The sequence below is a fragment of the Notolepis coatsorum genome, assembly GCF_963971535.1.
Source record: "Notolepis coatsorum genome assembly, chromosome: 1".
Taxonomy (NCBI): domain Eukaryota; kingdom Metazoa; phylum Chordata; class Actinopteri; order Aulopiformes; family Paralepididae; genus Notolepis; species Notolepis coatsorum.
The window spans coordinates 180746678-180765224 of NC_140165.1; the positions used below are offsets into that span (position 1 = coordinate 180746678).

The following is an 18547-nucleotide window of genomic DNA, read 5'->3' on the forward strand; positions in this document are numbered from 1 at the left end:
TCAGTTACAGTAAGCTTTGACTGGCTTTTACGAAACTCAGAGCATTTTTTGTCTCTGGCTTTCATAGCGGTCGGCATGCGCGCGCTCGGCCATGTACATTTTTCAGGCAAAGCCGTCGCAGTGGCTTAAACGAGGAAATATTGTGCACTTCACATGTTTCTATAATTGTTTTGTCGAAACCGGAAAGCCTGTAGCCTGTACTTCCGTTGGGAGCATGTATGTTCCCCGGGTTCTATGTTCCCTGCTTTGATTGATTGATTGATTGAACATTTTAGACCACCAGCCCTGATTCCAAACTCTAACCATAACCAGTTCGAAAGAGGGCCTAAGCTTAACCGTTCGAAACAAGGTGGACATTAATAATTAATAAAATAATAAAAATTAATAAAATGTTCAATCTATTAATCAATCAAAGCGGGGAACATAGAACCCGGGGAACATAGGACCCGGGGAACATAGGGATGATCCCCTTCCGTTTACACTTCAGGAGGCATAGCTTTACCAGCCTTGTGAGGACCAGAGGAGCAGCTGATTGGCATCTGCAGGCTGATTACTATTCCTATTTAGACCTGGCCCAGATCATGTCATCATGAGACTGCCAGATCGTAGTTCCTTATTTCCATTCCTACCTGGCTCCACACCCTGTTCCCCCATCTTGGATTCCTGTGCATGACCTTCGCCTGCCTGACCATCCTCTCTGTGAACCCTGGACTGTATGAGAACCCGCTCCTGGCTACGACTCCTCCGCTCATCTGACTACCTACCCTGTACCCGCTCACTCCCTGGACAGTTTGAGTACCCGTTCCTGGCTACGATGATTCCACATCGTCTCTGCATGTTTGTGTCTGCATCTGTGTTCTGGCTTAGTTAAACCGTTACAAAGGTTGCATGGCTTAGCAAAATCGAATTGTGGGCTGGGCGATAAAACGATAACGATAACTATCGCGATAAATTATTTCCTCGAAATAAACATGAAAACATGAACGTGGTCGCAAAGTTTCGATATATCGATTTCCAAGCTTGGCTCCGTTCAGCCTCGGCTCACCACACTCACTAACAACAACCAACGTTACGTGATGACGTGACGTGCATACGCACAACAGCTAACAACCAATCAGTGAAGGAGATGGCCGAGAGCGAACGAGATCCGGAAGGAGACCCAGAGGTACTAGGACTCACTCAACCAACAAGGCTTGCTAGGCTAATTAGCTTGCACGGCATTGTTTTATATATTTACGTGCCGAGTATGTGTGTGTTTTGAATTCTGATGCCACGTTTAAGTAGTGTGGGGTATACAGTGGACGTAGTTTCAATATATTGTGGCGGAAGAGAGTATTTTAGTGTCATATTTAGCACATTGTCGTGGAATACACGCTTAGAAGCAACAGGCTGGCTAGGATACCTAGCTTGCACGGCACTGTTTTATATATTTACGTGCCGAGTATGTGTGTGTTTTGAATTCTGAGGCCACGTTTATAGTAGTGTGGGGTATACAGTGGACGTCGTTTCAATATATTGTGGCGGAAGAGAGTATTTTAGTGTCATATTTATTGTCATGAGATACTCCGCTTGTCGGCTAACTGTTAACGTGCGCGGACTGATGACGACATCAACTCGACTTGAGACATTCGCAGCAGCATATTAGAAGTTAATTAAACTTGACGGACATTATATCGACGATAATTATCGATATCGAATTATATGAAAATAATTTTATAATTTTATCGCGATAACGTTTTTGGTCATATCGCCCAGCACTCTCATGACCTTAAAATCAAAAGTAAAATCTAATTCTGTATTTGGAGTATTGTCACCACACACACACACATACACACACACACACACTTTAATTGATCTGTCTGGAATAACTGAGAGCTAATGAATTACAGACAGCACACTGCAGTGATCAATCCTCTGTTTTATTCAAATTACATGTACAGAGGATCTGTATAGGAAGCTAACACAGTATACGGTATTCAAAGACAGTATCCTAACGGTTAAAGTTCACCCAAGGATCACAGCACATAGCTGTGTCTGCATTTAACCTTTATCATGTACTTAAACCAAAACGGTGTCATAAGCCTACAGCATTATTGCATATTACATAAACATAGTAAACAAGATGCTTTATGTGTGGCAACGTTTCTCTAAAATGCACAGTTAATTTGATCTGAGCCAGAACCCAAGGCCCAGCGTTCAGGTCAAATGTGAACTCTTTCCCACAAAAATAATGATAAACAACTACCGTATAACAAATCTTCTTAAAGAACTCGGGGTATAGGAATATGGAAGACATTCTCTGAAGTGGTCATATAAAGATCTCCCTCCCTGCTAGATATTCCTGTGAGCATGTGAGATATATTGTTAATGTGGGGGGGAAAAGAAAGAAAAAGCTAATCAGGAAGAGAAGTTACCATGTTTGTTTCAGAAACACATGAAGAAGAAATCATGGTTAAGGCATCACACCATTTATCTTTATATAAGCATTTGTGGTGGGCCTCTTTGGCTCAATATTGTAATCTCTCAAAAGAAGATACCCCACTGACCATAATCTGATTCCCCATACAAAACACAGATGCATACACTATAGGATGTAGAATAAAAGTACTGTTTTCATTATTTGTCCGAGATATCATGTTGTACCAAAATGTAGATACTCTAAAATATGACATATTGCTAGGATGTGCTACATTGTAGGTTGTCCCCCCCCCCCCCCCCCATTATAAAAGGTGGCTAGTTATAGCAAATACACCCGTCTCTCAGCCATCTCATCTGTATGGGAAGTGTAGTGAAGCTTGTTGTCTCCAAGAGCTTGCAGACTGCCTTATCAAAAGCATAGGGCAGACTAGTGCACACAGTCAAGATAATAGTGCACACAGTCAAGATAATGGCTTGCTGGTTGAGAGGCATCACCCTCGGAACCATCTTTTGGCATTCACATTCTCCTAAGGGTTAGGGTTAGGGTTAGGGTTACATTCACATTCTCCTAAGCATAAAACTGATGAGCCTGGGTCTTCTGAGCATAACAATATGATGCTATGCTTGACTCTGCTCTAAACACAGCAATGTCCTCTGTTCTGTAGACTGTAACCCTTTGAGTATGCCTCTTTTGATAACACAACAGTTAATTACTGTATATAATCATTCTGGGACAATCAACATAAATGCAGTTATAAGTTAAAACAATCCATTAGATAAGTAATACAAAATAGTGAGCTAAACAATCGTAAAAAACATTAGGTTAAACAATCATAAAACTATTCCTCTACTTCATGAAATATACTTTTTTTTCTTTTTTTCTCACAACCTCCCTCCTGTGCCCAGTGGCTGTTGTCTTATCTGTAATATGTAGATACATTGATATAAGGATATATTGCTTACCGAAGTTATACGGATCAAAACCAATAGGCTATTAAACATGAATATTGGCTCAATAACAGATATTTCAACAGACTTCTGGATACCTTTCTCACTGCAGCTTTTTAGCATGTTGACGTGAGCCCACTTCGGACTATCACAAATATCTGAGGTCCCACGTTTCAGTAAACCGCCCTCACAATGTCTGGGTAATAAGGCTGCTGTTACAACAGCCTACTATGGGAACAACGGCTGCATTCATATTCCGAATTGATGCATATCCACATTTAAATTTTGCACAAATGAAAAGTGAGTGAAAACCTTAAAGTGATACAGTGGCATTTTGAAGCTCTCATCACAAGCAGTGAGCTACCTCCATACAACCATGTCATGACATGTCGTCTCTGTCTAGTAAACTGGGATTTTAGCGATATATTTGACCAAATAGATATTTGTGCCAAATGTGATTGGAGTGATTGATTTGAAGATGTTTCCCTAAAATTGGTCAACTTGCTGGATACACACAACAGACCAAGGGGTGGGAATATGTAATAATAATAATAATAATAATAATAATAATAATAATAATAATAATAATAATAATAATAATAATAATAATAAATTAATAAAACGTATATGCAATCCCTCTCTTATTTAAAAAGAGGTGTTTCAGTCAGAATAATATCTACATTGATGAAAGCCATCAAACCCATTCTGTATCATAAAAACCCAGAGTCTTTTTCCCAGTGAAATAGTCTCGTTAGCGCCTGGCTATTATCACACAGTGGTAGAACACATTCTACCTTTGTCCTTCAATCACTCAAAGAACAGTTTGTTAGCATTTCTCATTGAAACCAATAATTGCATTAAGCTAACTAGCTAGTAGTGCTGCTTGCTCCTAGTGGAGAAAACTAACAAAAGTTCAAGTTGATCAACTGCTGGCCCACAGTTTCATGCTTCGTTTTACAATATGCCTTTTGCTTAGCAAACCACTAGGGGCCGCCATGTGCAAATCAATTACATTTGGTGCCTCTGAAAACACACAAACAAACAGACATATACACATGCATGCACGCGCACACACACGCACGCACGCACACACGCACGCACACACACACCTACACACCTACACACACACACACACACACACACACACACACACACACACACACACACACACACACACACACACACACACACACATTATGTTGAACCTGTATTCTCATGGTGGGACCTACACACATCCACTAATGGCCATCACTTATTCTGAGACCAACACCACAGTCTCTGTGAACAGGACCCTCAAACCCAACAACACAACCTTAGAACTGAGTACAGGTAGGCTAGTGGTCTTCTCTGTGTGTACAGTACAAACTGCACCTGGTCATAACGAGTCAGAGCAGATTATCACCTCCTGTGAATGCAGGGATGGGATATTTAAAAATAATTATACGTTACTGAATATCTGAACAATATTCCCATTGAAATACTCAAACTCAGTAATGTAATTGGATGAATTTCCATTTATTTTGGGTTAACTCACTCCCACAAATCCAAATAATTTGCCATTAAACAAGGAATGTATTCTATTTGATCAGAATGTAATTGGAGGGGCGTATTTAATATAATTCATAAGCATTGTCAACTATTATTTCAGGGTGTAAAATGGTGTTGTTGTGTCATGTTTCCGAGTAATCCAACAAGTAACTACTTCAATTCAAAACCATGTGTAATCTGTTTTTGTGTGTGTGCGCGTGTGCATTTTTACACAACTGCAATGTATTACAGTGACCATTTTTTGTAATCAGATTACTGTAATCCAATTACAGGTACTGTATATGTTAATATAGAATATAATAACATAGATGTCAAGTTACTATGAAAGACTTGCAGCTGACCGGTGCTTCAGCAGAACTCGTAGTAAATGTTCCTTCATACCAGCTAAGGCTACTCTTATCATTCCATCACCTATGGATGGGCATTATTTCCTATATAAATGCTATAAGTAAGTGTCTGTGTATGAGCGAGGAATCTATACTGTATGTGAGGAAGTTGAATTACTGGGCAAGGCTTTTAGATTATACTTTGCTATTTTCATTATTACAGTATAATTACATAGTAAGAAAGTGTATTATAATGAGGTTCTTCTGTTATTTAATGTTAAATAACAATAACTGTTACATGGCAAATACTGAGAAGATGTGTTGCAGTGTGACTAGTTTCTGCTGAATGGTTCATACCACATTACATTTTCCCCCTTAGGAATGTAGCACTCATTTGTCATATTCCACACAGCTTTGGCTAATTAGGAATTAATTTCTTCACATATCCCTCTGAGACGCGCATACATGTAGACATTTCACAAGAGGGGTCAGAGCACAGGGCGCAGCCATTTGCGGCAACCCCGGAGTAGGTAGGGGTTTTAGCACCTTGCTCAAGGACACTTCAACAGGGATGGACACGCTGGCTGCTGCAGCAGGGGTTGAACCTGATTCTGATTACAGGATGATCTCACCTAGGATTACAAGACGAGGATGAATCCGTGATGCGATAAAACATGAAACATGAAATGTAAAGGGATACCAATGACCATATTCTAGCACTTGTTGTGTGGAGCAAGGAGTAGGACAAAAGGGAACAAAGCATCGGTCTGTTTATAAAGGCATGGCTTCTCATCTGTGGTCATTCAGATCTTTCCCAGTATAGGGCGATGTAGACTTGGCTGATCGATACTTCTCAGAGCAAGAACCTAGAATCGCCCGGCACTCTTTCAGCTGTGACTCATGGCCAGACAAATGTTTGGCCACGACGGGTGATTTATGGTCGGCCCTGAAACAGCTGGGCTGTTAATCCACCCAAAATGGCTACAGTACTCTACTCCAAAGGTCAAACTAACTGACTAACTAACCACCACCAATCAGAAAAGAGTTATGCTCAAATAAGGCCCCATAGTATACAGAGCAAGTGACACCAGTGTAAACAGATAATATTTGACCTAAATCTCATATCCGACGTACGTAAAGTGACTTGCTTTGGAGTTATGTTTAAGTTAGTAAGTCATATCAGGTTATATTCAAACTCTGTCAGCATTAGAAAAGTGTCCATCTTGGCAAAAACAGTGTAATATGAGTCAGACAGCTACAAACCAGTCTCAGTTATAGTTGAGTCAAGGTGCAGGGACAAGGGTTTAACAGCATTAACAATGGGACAGGTAATGTTGATAGTGATCATGGTGCAATACGGTCACAGGGTGCGTCGCAGTAGGGTGCGTTAATCCGTCTTGGTCTCCGCAACAGCAGGAGGCACTGTGGCTGAAGAAGCAAATCTGCACGATCCGTCTTGGGGCTCCAACGGTCCTTCTGCACCCCCCGCCTCCACCTCCTCCTCCTCTCCCCTGTCCAGGCCCGTCAGAGGCTGTCTGTGGCCTGGGGACGGCCTGGGACGGACTCGGTGCCTGCGGGGATGGAGGAAGAGCGCGGGGTCCGGCATGGCGGTGGGTTCTGCGGGGCCTGTCACCCTCTCCATGGGTACGCACTCCCTGGCCCGCTCCACCCGTATCTGCTGCCCTGAGGACGCCAGCCTTGTGCTCCTCCTCTTTGGTTTGACCACAGGAGAGGCGGGGGATGCCGCCATTGCCGAAGGCCACTGCGGGGAAACCCCTCCGGAGTTTTGCTCGGCGCTGTATTGGCCTGCGTACTGGGCGCCGGCCCGGGCCAAGAGTCCCTGTCTCTGCTGCATGCGCTGGCGGTGAAGCTTCTGCCTGGCGGCGTGCAGCTGGAAGGACAGGTAAGCCGCCGCCTCCGTCTGTTGCTGCAGCTCCGTGTTTAGGATGGTGGAGCGGTGACTGCGCCGCTTGAGCTCCTCCAGGAAGCGGCACTCCTTGTCCTTGAGGTTGGCGCGCAGAGCTCCCACCAACGCACCCTTGTGGCTCAGCTCCTTGCGCAACTCGCCCAGGGTGCACTGCTCCTCGACCAGACGTCCCTCCACCTCCCGGCAGCGTGCATCCAGGAGCTCTTCTTCGTCCTGTAGCTCTGGAACACGAAATACAAATATTAGTACATGTGGGAATATTTGCCGCTTAAAAAACATAATTACAAGTTTATTACAAGTTGACATGTGCTTTAAGGAATAATTATGAAACCCTAGCACTATTTCTTGCTCACCAATGATGTTGTTGATTAAATGGCAAATGGCTGCATTTATATAGCGCTTTTATCCTCACATTTATGATTTTACCCATTCACTCACACATTCAGACACCGATGGCAGAGGCAACCATGCAAGGTGCACAATCCATGCTGTTCCTCATACTAGCTCTCGATAGTTAGCCACAAACCAATACAAAGTCAATGGGGTCATGCTCCTGTCAGTACAGTATAAGCTGATTGAGGCTTGCTGAATTTTTCTCAGTAAATTTCAATAAGCTTCAGTCAGCTAATACAGAAAGGAGCATGACCACATTGACTTTGTATTGGTTTGCTGTGGCTAACTATCTGGAGATAGTATGGGGAAGATATATTACATTTACATGATTCTGCGCGGTGATTGATTGATTGGAAATTTTATTAACAGATTGCAGAATGGGTACAATACAGTACAGCTCAATACACACAATTGTTAAGGGGATGCAGACCAAAGAAAGACTTTCGTCTTGTTTACATCAGGGTCCCCCATTTTCAATTCATAATGAATTGTAAGTAAGGGTGCAATTAGCACCGTGCAATCCATTCTTTGTGGATCTAGCCCACAATCTCCTTCTCTGCTCGTGCAACTTAATTGGCGACTGACTGATTGGTCCAAAATTGAACTGTAATAAGGGAAATTAAGTTGACAATTTCCAAAATAGTAATTATATTACAGTTACTAATCCAAGTAATGCTGTGTTACATAAAACATTTTCTCCTATAACGTAACATTTTATTTATACACGTTCCTTGGTAGATGGCGTGTGCACGTGGGCTGGAAGGTCAGAGCAAGGTCATGTCGGCTACTAGCCAAAAAGCAGCATGGAGCGTGAGGAAGACGGGTAACGTTACAGGTTCAATAGCTGTTCGTTGTAAACTATGTTGGGGGAGCAAAAGTTTGCAACCGCACGACAATGTGTATGTGATGCATAAAAAACCCAATGCTGACAGGGAAGCCTCTACCAGTGCCAGTGATGGATGTACTCCAGCAAAACAACAGAAACTGGATCTAAGATCAGGGAAAACACCACGCGTGAGTGGAGAAAGTCTTAAGAAGCTCGTCGCTGGGTATATCATCGAGGAGATGTTATCTATTTCCACAGTTGACTCGCCCTCATTTCGACGCATCGTAGAGAAAATACCCACAAAGAACGATGTCAAGCTGCCAACAGAGAAAGCCGTTTGCTGGCTAGAGAGAGAGAGAATATGTGGTAATTTGAAGGCTCACTCAGAGAGGTAGACTTTGTTTCCACCGCAGCTGACATCTGGACAGCTAACTTTTTCAGGGGGGGGGGGGGGGGGGTAAGCTATGAGTAACGAGTAACATAACTAGTAATGTACCTAATTACTATTGATACTTTAATCAGTAAAGTAATTTTGATAACTTTTTAAAGGAGTAATCAATAATAAGTAATTAATTACACTTCTTGAGTAACTTGCCCAAATGCCCAACACTGATATAGTACATAGTTGTAATAGTGTAATATGAACAATGCTGGGAGATCTGCTTTCATTGGTTTATGTTTGCTCGGCCCCCTACACTTAAGCCCAGCCTAACTAACTGTAAAACAAATGGGTGTTTGGACATTTGCGCTCTACTGAGCACACCTTTCTACTTGGTAAGTAAGAAATAGGGCCAGGGTTCCAAAAAATCTGAACTATCCCTTTAAGACATTTATGTGTTAAACCAGGGTCTGTGCAGTTATGCACAGAATACATAACCTTTCATTGGCCATGTAGAGTGGGCCATCGATCAGTGTAATTACCACTGAAATAAGAAGGTGAGATCACAGTGCACACATTTCCTCTGACACTACACTACTGACTTACACTGACAGAGCTGAACACACACACACACACACGCACGCACGCACACACACACACACACACTGTACATCAGGGACGTGCACAAGACTTTAGAGGGGCAGGTGCTCACTTGCTTTTTGGGGGGTTTTGGTGATCAAATATTGAATATTGAACTATAATAATCAGTGCAGGAGCTCACTTATCCTTGAAAGACACTTTTATCACTGACTTAAAAGGCCGATACATCTCCATAAATGTTCAGGGGGGAGGGAATAAGTGCTTACCCTACAGACCCCAAGAAGTGCTGTATATTCTGTATTGTTTAATATAAATGCATTTTTTATTCCAATCCCGATTTGTATTTGAGATTCCCAAATCCCATCGGACTTGACTTCTTCGTGTCCCTCAATTAATGTAATACCAGCATTAATTAACCAACTGTATTCACAGTGGTTTCTATCATCATCATCATCATCACCACCCACGCTATGCATAAAATATAGGTCCGTGGAGAGGCACGCTGAGGAGGCCGTGCAAACTGCAATGGAATATGGGGCATCTCTCTCTCTTTACCTAATATTTTTATTCTATCCTGACATTTTTCAGTTGGAAGGGCAGTCTATATGCGTAACGTCTTTTTTTTTTTTTTTTTTGGCACTTTTTTATGAGTCTCAAAAAGGCAGGTGCTCAAGCACCCCTTGGGCTCTATGTGTGCACGTGCCTGCTGTACATTACCCTGACAGCAGTATAAATGCTGATTGATTGATTGATTGATTGAAAGGTTTATTAACAGATTGCAGAATGGGTACAGTACAGTACAGCTTGTTAAGGGGATGCAGACCAGAGAAAGACTTTCGTCTTGTTTACATCAGGGTCCCCCATTTTTTATTCATCATAACATGACACACACAACATACAGATAGACAGTACTGCTACATCTATACATTTATGACATACCAGATTTGCAAATACAGTACTGTTTGTGATACAAAAAGTGTCCAGAAAAGAGTATATATACTTTTGACGTAGAAACTGTACATTGGAGGAGGTTGGGTAGGGGGTGGGTGGGGGACACTGTACACTGTACATTGGAATACTGACAAAGCCATACTTGGTCATTTACTGTACAACTGGGTTAGGACATTTGCAGTCTCCCGTAGGTGTTCTTTGAGAGTGTTTTTGAAAGTGGGTAGTGATTCACATTCCTATGCTCCCCATAAGCAAAGCTGAACCAGTGACTGGTGCCAGCCTCTAGGGCAGATGGACATCGGGGCAGAACCAGTGGGACCCAGAGAACATCCAGATGTCAATCTGGCTGGGAGCCCATCAGTCACATAGACATGGCATTAGGTTCAGTAATGATCCCCATGAGCTCCTGGAAAATACCCTAAAAGCCGGCTGGGAATAATCTGAGAGGAAATGGTACAGCGGTTTTAGAGCTTGTCCATAAACACACAGGAATGAGCACATATGGGGGGATTACCAGTTCATGAGCAAACTACACCACTACCACCACTACAAATACTACTGCTACTACTGCTACTACTACTACTACTACTACTACTACTACTACTACTACTACTACTACTACTACTACTACCACCACTACCACTATTACTACTACTACTACTACTACCACCACTACCACTATTACTACTACTACCATCACCACCACTACGACTACTACTACTGCTACTACTACTACTACCACCACCCCCACTATTACTACTACTACCACCACCACCACCACTATTACTACTACTACTACTACTACCACCACTACCACTATTACTACTACTACCATCACCACCACTACGACTACTACTACTACTACTACTACTACTACCACCACCCCCACTATTACTACTACTACCACCACCACCACCACTATGACTACTACTACTACTACCGCTACCACTACTACTGCTACTACCACTATCACTACTACTACTACTACTACTACTACTACTACTACTACTACTACTACTACTACTACTACTACTACTACTACTAATATTACCACTACTACCACTACTACTACTACTACTACCATCACTACCACCACCACTACCACTACTACTACCACTACTACTACCACCACCACCACTACTACTACTACTAATACTACCACCACCACTGCTACCACCACCACTACTACTACTACTACTACCACTACCACTACCGCCACCACCACCACTACTACTATTATTGATTATTTATCATTCTTCCACCTTAGAACCATTGCTAAAGTATGACCATTTATAAATCAAAAGGACGCTGAAAAATGGATCCATGCCTTTATTTCAAGCTGACTTGACCACTGTAATGCACTCTCTTCACTGGCTTCCCGAAAAAGAGAGACTTCAGCTAATTCAAAACTGCAGCTAGGCTATTAACTAGAACAAAGAGGAGAGACCACATCAGTCCAGTCTTAACCACTCTGCACTGGCTTCCGGTAACATTCAGAATGTATTTGAATCTCTTAAGCCCGATCGGTCCGGTATCGGACCGACAATGACATCACGCCATAAATCCATCTCTACAGGATGTATGAATTAATGTTGCGTTTTTTCTTCTTCAAATGTAACCAAGAGTAAAGACCCTAACCCTGTCAAAACAGCAGTCAAAGTGTATATTTTCAGCATTACGTTTGTTTACCAATGATTTTAACTGTTATTAGTGAAATATAAGATTATAGAAATCTCAGGGCATTGAGTCTGACACCGGCGCATATTGACAGGAGGAAGTGGCACAGCCAAAAGTGACTGTAGTCTTTTGAAGGAAGAGACCCAGGGCTTTCGAATTTCGAGAGACTACACTTCTACTAGTTTCTCTACCTTTCTGTGAACGTCTAGCAAACGTTTGTTCGACCCATGAGATATGATCCCGAAAATAACGTTAAAAGAAGTTCACGCTGGAAGTCAGATGATTGACAGGGGCTGGTGTGATCTGGGAAGTGTAGTTTTATGAAATTCGAAAGCCCATCGAAAGCCCTGGGTCTCTTCTTTCAAAAGACTACACACACTTATGACAGCTTCCTTTATTTCTGTCTAAATCCTCCGCTTTCCGATGCAAAGCACAGAGATTTTTATAAGCTCATATTTCACTAATAACACTTAAAATCATTGGTAAACAAACGTAGTGCTGAAAATATGTAACGTTCAGGGTTTCTGTCCTACCTTAGGACTAGGAATCCTACTGTCTTTCTGGAGTACTACACACTGTTGTTGGGTTTTGCACTAATTGTATGTCACCTCTGGTTTGCTGTCTCGCACTGATTGACTGTCACCTCTGGATGCTGTCACTGGCTGTCATTCTGGTTGTCACTAATTGATACCTTGGTATGTCAGGAATGTGGCCTTATAATGACTCCTGTTCTCTTTCTCCCTGCTGGAGCTTCAGATATCCCTACGTGCAGACTTCCCAGAACGAGTCCTGATCCTATTAGTTCTGTTCTCAGTTGACGCCTTGCGTCCTTCGTGTATTCTGCTATCCTGCTCTATGTGTTCTCGCAATAAAGAGGACACACATGTTTGAAGAACAAACCACTTCTCCATCTCTTTCTTCCTCGACTATTGGAACTCTAAACCTACCTGCAATCGTAACAAAAATATACACTTTGACTGCTGTTTTTACTCTTGGCTACATTTGAAAAAGAAACGCAACATTATATGTTCTGTATTGATGGATTTATAGCGTGATATGAATATCGGCCCGTCGGGCTTAAGGGGTTAAACAAAAACTATGTTTTAACTTGATGTGAGACTGAAAGGAGAGTGTAGAGTCCAGAAATATATCCAGATTGCGGACTTCAGGGGATGGGTGTTGTGTTGGGGTTGTTAGGAGGAGTGTGGAGGGCTCAAACGCTGGACAAAAGAGGAATGAGGCAGGAAGCGATAGTTGCAGTGAAAAGGGCTTTTACTTGCAAGGCAAAGAACAAGTAACGTTACGAGGCAATAAACAAAAGCGAACTTGGAAACACGGAAACAAAACCTCAGCTATGCTGGAAAACGTGGCTAGATATTACAGGAACGGACTCACAGGAAATACAGGATAAGAGGGAGGCGCGACAGGATAATGGCAGACAGGGTTTACGGAACACAAGGTACAGGATGCACGAAACAGGACAGACCGGGAGCTTCACGCAGGTAGGGTAAACAGAACAATGACGCAACACCGGAAGTCAGGAAGACGCAGGCAGATATACAGATACTGATTACAATTGGCCACAGCTGGGGAAACTGACTAAACACGACATGACTAAATACAGGAAAAGACTAGATCACCATACAAACATACAGGAGAGAACACTGGGCTAGATAATGGGACACACCAGGTACAGGAACGCAGGGAATGACATTAGGACAGGGAGCAGAGTAATAAATACAGACAGGCAAAAACACATGCAGGACATAAACAAATGCAGTAGCGACGACAGGCCACAGGATGGCAGCAGAGGACCACTGTTCATGAGTCTTTGGGTGGACGAGAGGAACCGATTATAACATTGGGGAGATGGGGGCGGCTAAGTGGCGCAGTGGGCAAGGCCCTCGCCACTAACGCAGGAGATGCTGGGTTCGAGCCGTTCATACTAATACAATTGGCAGTATTAGGGGGTGGGAAAGCCGGTGGGTGGGGATCGGATGTTGTGGACAGCGACTCCTACAGGTCGGTTGGTGCGCCTATACAGCAGAATCAGGAAGCAACGGGGGCAGCGTGAGCCTCCTACGCGTTACTCCTTGCCGCTGAGAGATCACGCTGTACAGGTGAGAAGATGCGACAGCTGCCTCCTCATGTACCGGAGGGGACACGTGATGCAAGGCTTGGTCCACATTGCAGCCGACCAGTGGGAGGCATGGTCTAACAACGTTCGAGACAGGGGAGGGTAGAATTGGATAATACGAAATTCGGATGGGAGAAAAAAATGGGGAGAAAAAGTAGATACAAAAAAAAACATTGGGGAGATGGAGCAGCCGTCCTCATACATAAAGGAGGTGATAGAGATGATTTAAATAATTACCACCTAATCTCCAAACTACCATTCTTAGCAAAAGTCCTGGGCCCTCATTTATCAACGTTGCGTACGAACAGATATGTGCGTAACCCGTGCGTACGATCATTTCTAAGCAAAGAAAGAAAGAAAGAAAGAAAGAAAGACCTATTCCAAATGCTATATTTATAGGGTTTGACAATAATTACACTACTGTCGCTATTTTACAATGAACTATAATGAATTACGGGTCATACAGAACACGCCAGTGTTGAAACTAATGCACGGAAGCTTATTTCCGCGTTGCAATATTCATATTCTGCTACCGGGCGCCAGGTACGCACGGTCGGAGCTGTGCGTAAATATACGCACAAAGTCAAGCACACATTCAAATTGATAAGTCCCACACTTTGCTTAGAAATGATCGTACGCACAGGTTACACACATATCTGTGCGTACGCACCATTGATAAATGAGGGCCCTGGAATCTTTGGTAAACAATCAACTCAAGTATTTTAGTCACTCAGTCCATACAAATCTGAGCTAATCACAGCACCATTTCAGATATTACATTAGTTACAAATGATACAATATCTGCATTAGACAGGAAGAAACACTGTGCAGTTTTGGCGAGGGGTTCGGCCGCACAAGCTGTTCCTTTCAAGCGGGGGAGTCAGAACTCCGGTACATGGCCAGTATCTTCAGCTGCTCCGCCAAGGGGAGGACGTGCCGTACCCCTGTGCAACTGTTTCATCTGAGGCATCCTCCCCTCATCCACGTCAAAGAGCCTACGAGTACACCAAGCTATCCTTCAATACAAACAAATACACAATCTTCTCCACAATACCAAATACAAATAAAAATACACAAAAGACTCCCCACTTATTTTTTATCATAGAAGACTGAACTGGAGAATAGTTAGTATTGTAGTCTCAATGTTAAGTGTTACAGCATGCGTGAGTTAGGGAGTGATTCAACTGAACTGTGGCAATAATCCTGAGCAGAAAATACAGCTGACTCACCTCTAAAACTTAAAACAACCTGTGCATTACAAGAAGCTAAGCCACGCACTCCAATATAACCCTCTATTACCCACACACTACAATATAAAACTCTAACATCAAATCCAGCTCACATAGCAAAAGTTTATTCGTTGTATTAGTAAAAGTTGGAATCTCATTTACATCATCAACAACTGGTCCCAGAGCGAGAAAGAGAAATAGAGAGAGAGAAAGAGAGAAACACTGAGACACACAATCCTCCTTTATCTCTCTCTCACTCTCTTTCCCTCTCTGTTGGTACAGTATACTCTCTCTTTCTACGGTTCTCAGAATTCTGGTAAATTCCCCAAAGGGAGAGTAGATGGTACGAGGGATGGAAAAAGCCCTGAGTCAGTGTAGTGTCCCCCAGGCTTAACGGCCAGGCCGGAGCTCACCAGGGGATCAAGGGTTTAGCAGCCGTCCACAGTGGCAGCCTCGAGTGCCTTGACCCCCCACCCCAGAAATAGGTCACGCCAGCTGGGTTAGGAAAATCCCAGCGATGGTGGGGTGATGTGGGTTGTTGAGAGGTGAAAATTAAATGTACGTTAAGGAGTATTAGGTTGAAGGTGTACTATGGTGGGTTCTATACATTTGCCAGATGAAAATCTTACTGGATTGTATTGGGAGCTGTAGCAGTGTGTGGATATAATTTTTCCGTCAGGCTGCACATGCAGCCTACCTTTATCCTTTTTTGCTTCAAAAACCACTTTTTACAACACCAATGTGTTTAAACCTCGACGTATATATTAACTGAGATCTTCAACTAACTATATCGACTGAAAGAATCAAGATGACAACAAGGAGAGAAACAGAAAATAAACATGCAACCAAACTAACGGTAGAGGATCCGCCGGTGGATACGAGCTCCGTGCGGGAATTGGCAGGAGAGATCGAGAGAAAAACAGCTGATATTGCCACTTCTTCCATCGTCCCCGCCACCTCATCCGATATAGAGTCTCTTGCTAAACTAATAAAGATCTTAACCGATAAGGTTGATAAGGTTGATGCTAAGGTTGACGCTATCAAAGAATCTATCGAATCCAAAATCGAAGATTTAAAAGCAGTGGCTGCAGAACAAACCGAACGCACTACTGTAGTTGAAGCCACATTGGTTGAACACACACTGAGATTCATTAGGGGCGATGGGGCTTTACATGACGGCATCGTGGAACTAACGGAGAAGATGGATGAGGCCAACGGGAAGCTAACGGATACGATATTTGACAACAACGAGAAGCTAACATCTAAGATACTCGAAATGGAACGTCATTCTCGTAGATTTAATATCCGTATAGTGGGACTGGATGAATCAGTTGACTGCACAAACGACTCGTTCGCGACAGTGTTAGCTCAAATTCTAGGACCAGATATCCTCTCTACACCACCTATAGTGGATCAGCGCTACAGAATTGGCATCCGAAACAACAACAACAATAAAGCGAGAGTGATTATTACTAGCCTACGTCAAACTGGAATAAGAGATACTATTATCCGGGCGGCACGAAAGAAGAGGGGAAATCTGCAATACTACGAGGATTTCTGCCGCGAGGCTGTATCCCTACGAGCCCGTTACAAGATAGTGTAACGCTACCCTGCGAGTCTTTCCATCATCGATAAAAATGGAATAAGGGTAAAGCTTTCCTCGCCTGAAGACGCAGAGGATTAGATGAGTGACCCACTACGCGGAGGAGGCTAAGTCTTATTCTTCTTTTTTATTTTTTGATTACTTCGTTATAACTTGGACACCAAAAACGGCATCAAACAAGCTTTGATGACATTGATGTAGAGATAGGTTAATATGTGACGCTACTGTAGATACTACATTATTGTAAAGGTTCGCTGTTTGGGCCCGCTAGATTTATGGGTTTTATGCAAGTCATGCTATGTTGTTGACATTTTGGAATACTCTGGACTTTTTCAACGCTCTGTGTCATATCGGAATATTCTGGAATAATATCACCCTATGGCATGCAGAAAGCCCTGGGCCCTCATTCATCAACGTTGCGTACACAGATAATGTGCTTAACCCGTGCGTACAACCATTTCTAAGCAAAGTGTGGGATTTATCAATTTGAACGTGAACTTGACTTTGTGCGTATGTCTACACACAGCCCAGAGCATGCGTACCTGGCGCCCGGTGGTAGAATATATTATTACAACAAGGAAATAAGCTTCTGTGCATTAGTTTCAACACTGGCATGTTCTGTATGAACCGTAATTCATTATAGTTCATTGTAAAATAGCAACAGTAGTGTAATTATGGTCAAAACCCTATAAATAGCATTTGGAATAATAGGTCTTTATCTCCGAATGAATGCAGCATGGTTTATATAGCGTTATTGGAATATACGGGGTGTACTGACTGACTGCGCTCCGCGTAGCTCAACTCGTTATTATTTTGCACACAGACCGCAGGGAACGTTTTGACTATATTTAAAAGGCTTTACGTTAAACGAAACAAGTGGAATTTCGAAGCTGTAAGCAGAATACAAGTCATATGAACACCCACGATATAGTGTTCTTCCCCCTTCCTACTGTATAAGAAAGAATAAAAAACGCATTGCAATGAGAACAGAGGGTGTATGTTGTGTCTTAAATTAATGAAAAGCATACATGCTCTGGACACAGAGCATATATCGTGTGGGTGATATGACTTGTATTATGCTTACAGAATTCCATGTATTTAGTTTTACAATGTCAAAGCCTTTTAATATAAATCAAAACGTTCCCGTATTTCTGCAATCTATGCGCAAAATAATAAGGAGTTGAGGTAGATACACACTCAGAACGTATTACATGCTGGTATGCTGATAGAATTAAACTATTATATGTAATTCATATAGGCTACCTAATAGTATATGATTTTTAGAGGCATCTATTTTGTTGTCGGTATTAGGCTAATACCGACAACAACAGGGGGGGTGTCACGACGGGGTTAGGTTGAATGCAATAATACAGAAAGGGAAGGAATGGAGGAGGCAGAGGCGAGGAGTGAAGCTTGGAGAAGGGTGTTTACTGTAGAATCCAGTGCAATACAAGGAGAATACAGAAACTAAATAACAAACTTCACAATACAAAAACAACAAACACTAAGACTTACTAGAGGGAGAACGGTGCGACACGACGTGGAGGAACAGGGGGTAACTGGAGGAATGTCGCCACACAGAAGG

At 42.7% G+C, this 18547-nt stretch overlaps 1 protein-coding gene across 1 annotated transcript in view; it reads right to left on the bottom strand.

Annotated features, from left to right (window-relative positions):
• Window positions 1-6627: 6627 nt before the first annotated feature.
• Window positions 6628-18547, bottom strand: part of ccdc92ba (coiled-coil domain containing 92Ba) — a gene marked incomplete at both ends in the record, with an annotated part of 93700 nt that continues 81780 nt past the window's right edge. Inside the window, one exon of the mRNA XM_084308394.1 lies at window positions 6628-7388. Within this exon, the coding sequence (XP_084164520.1) occupies window positions 6628-7388 (761 nt within the window). The remainder of the gene's footprint in view (window positions 7389-18547) is intronic.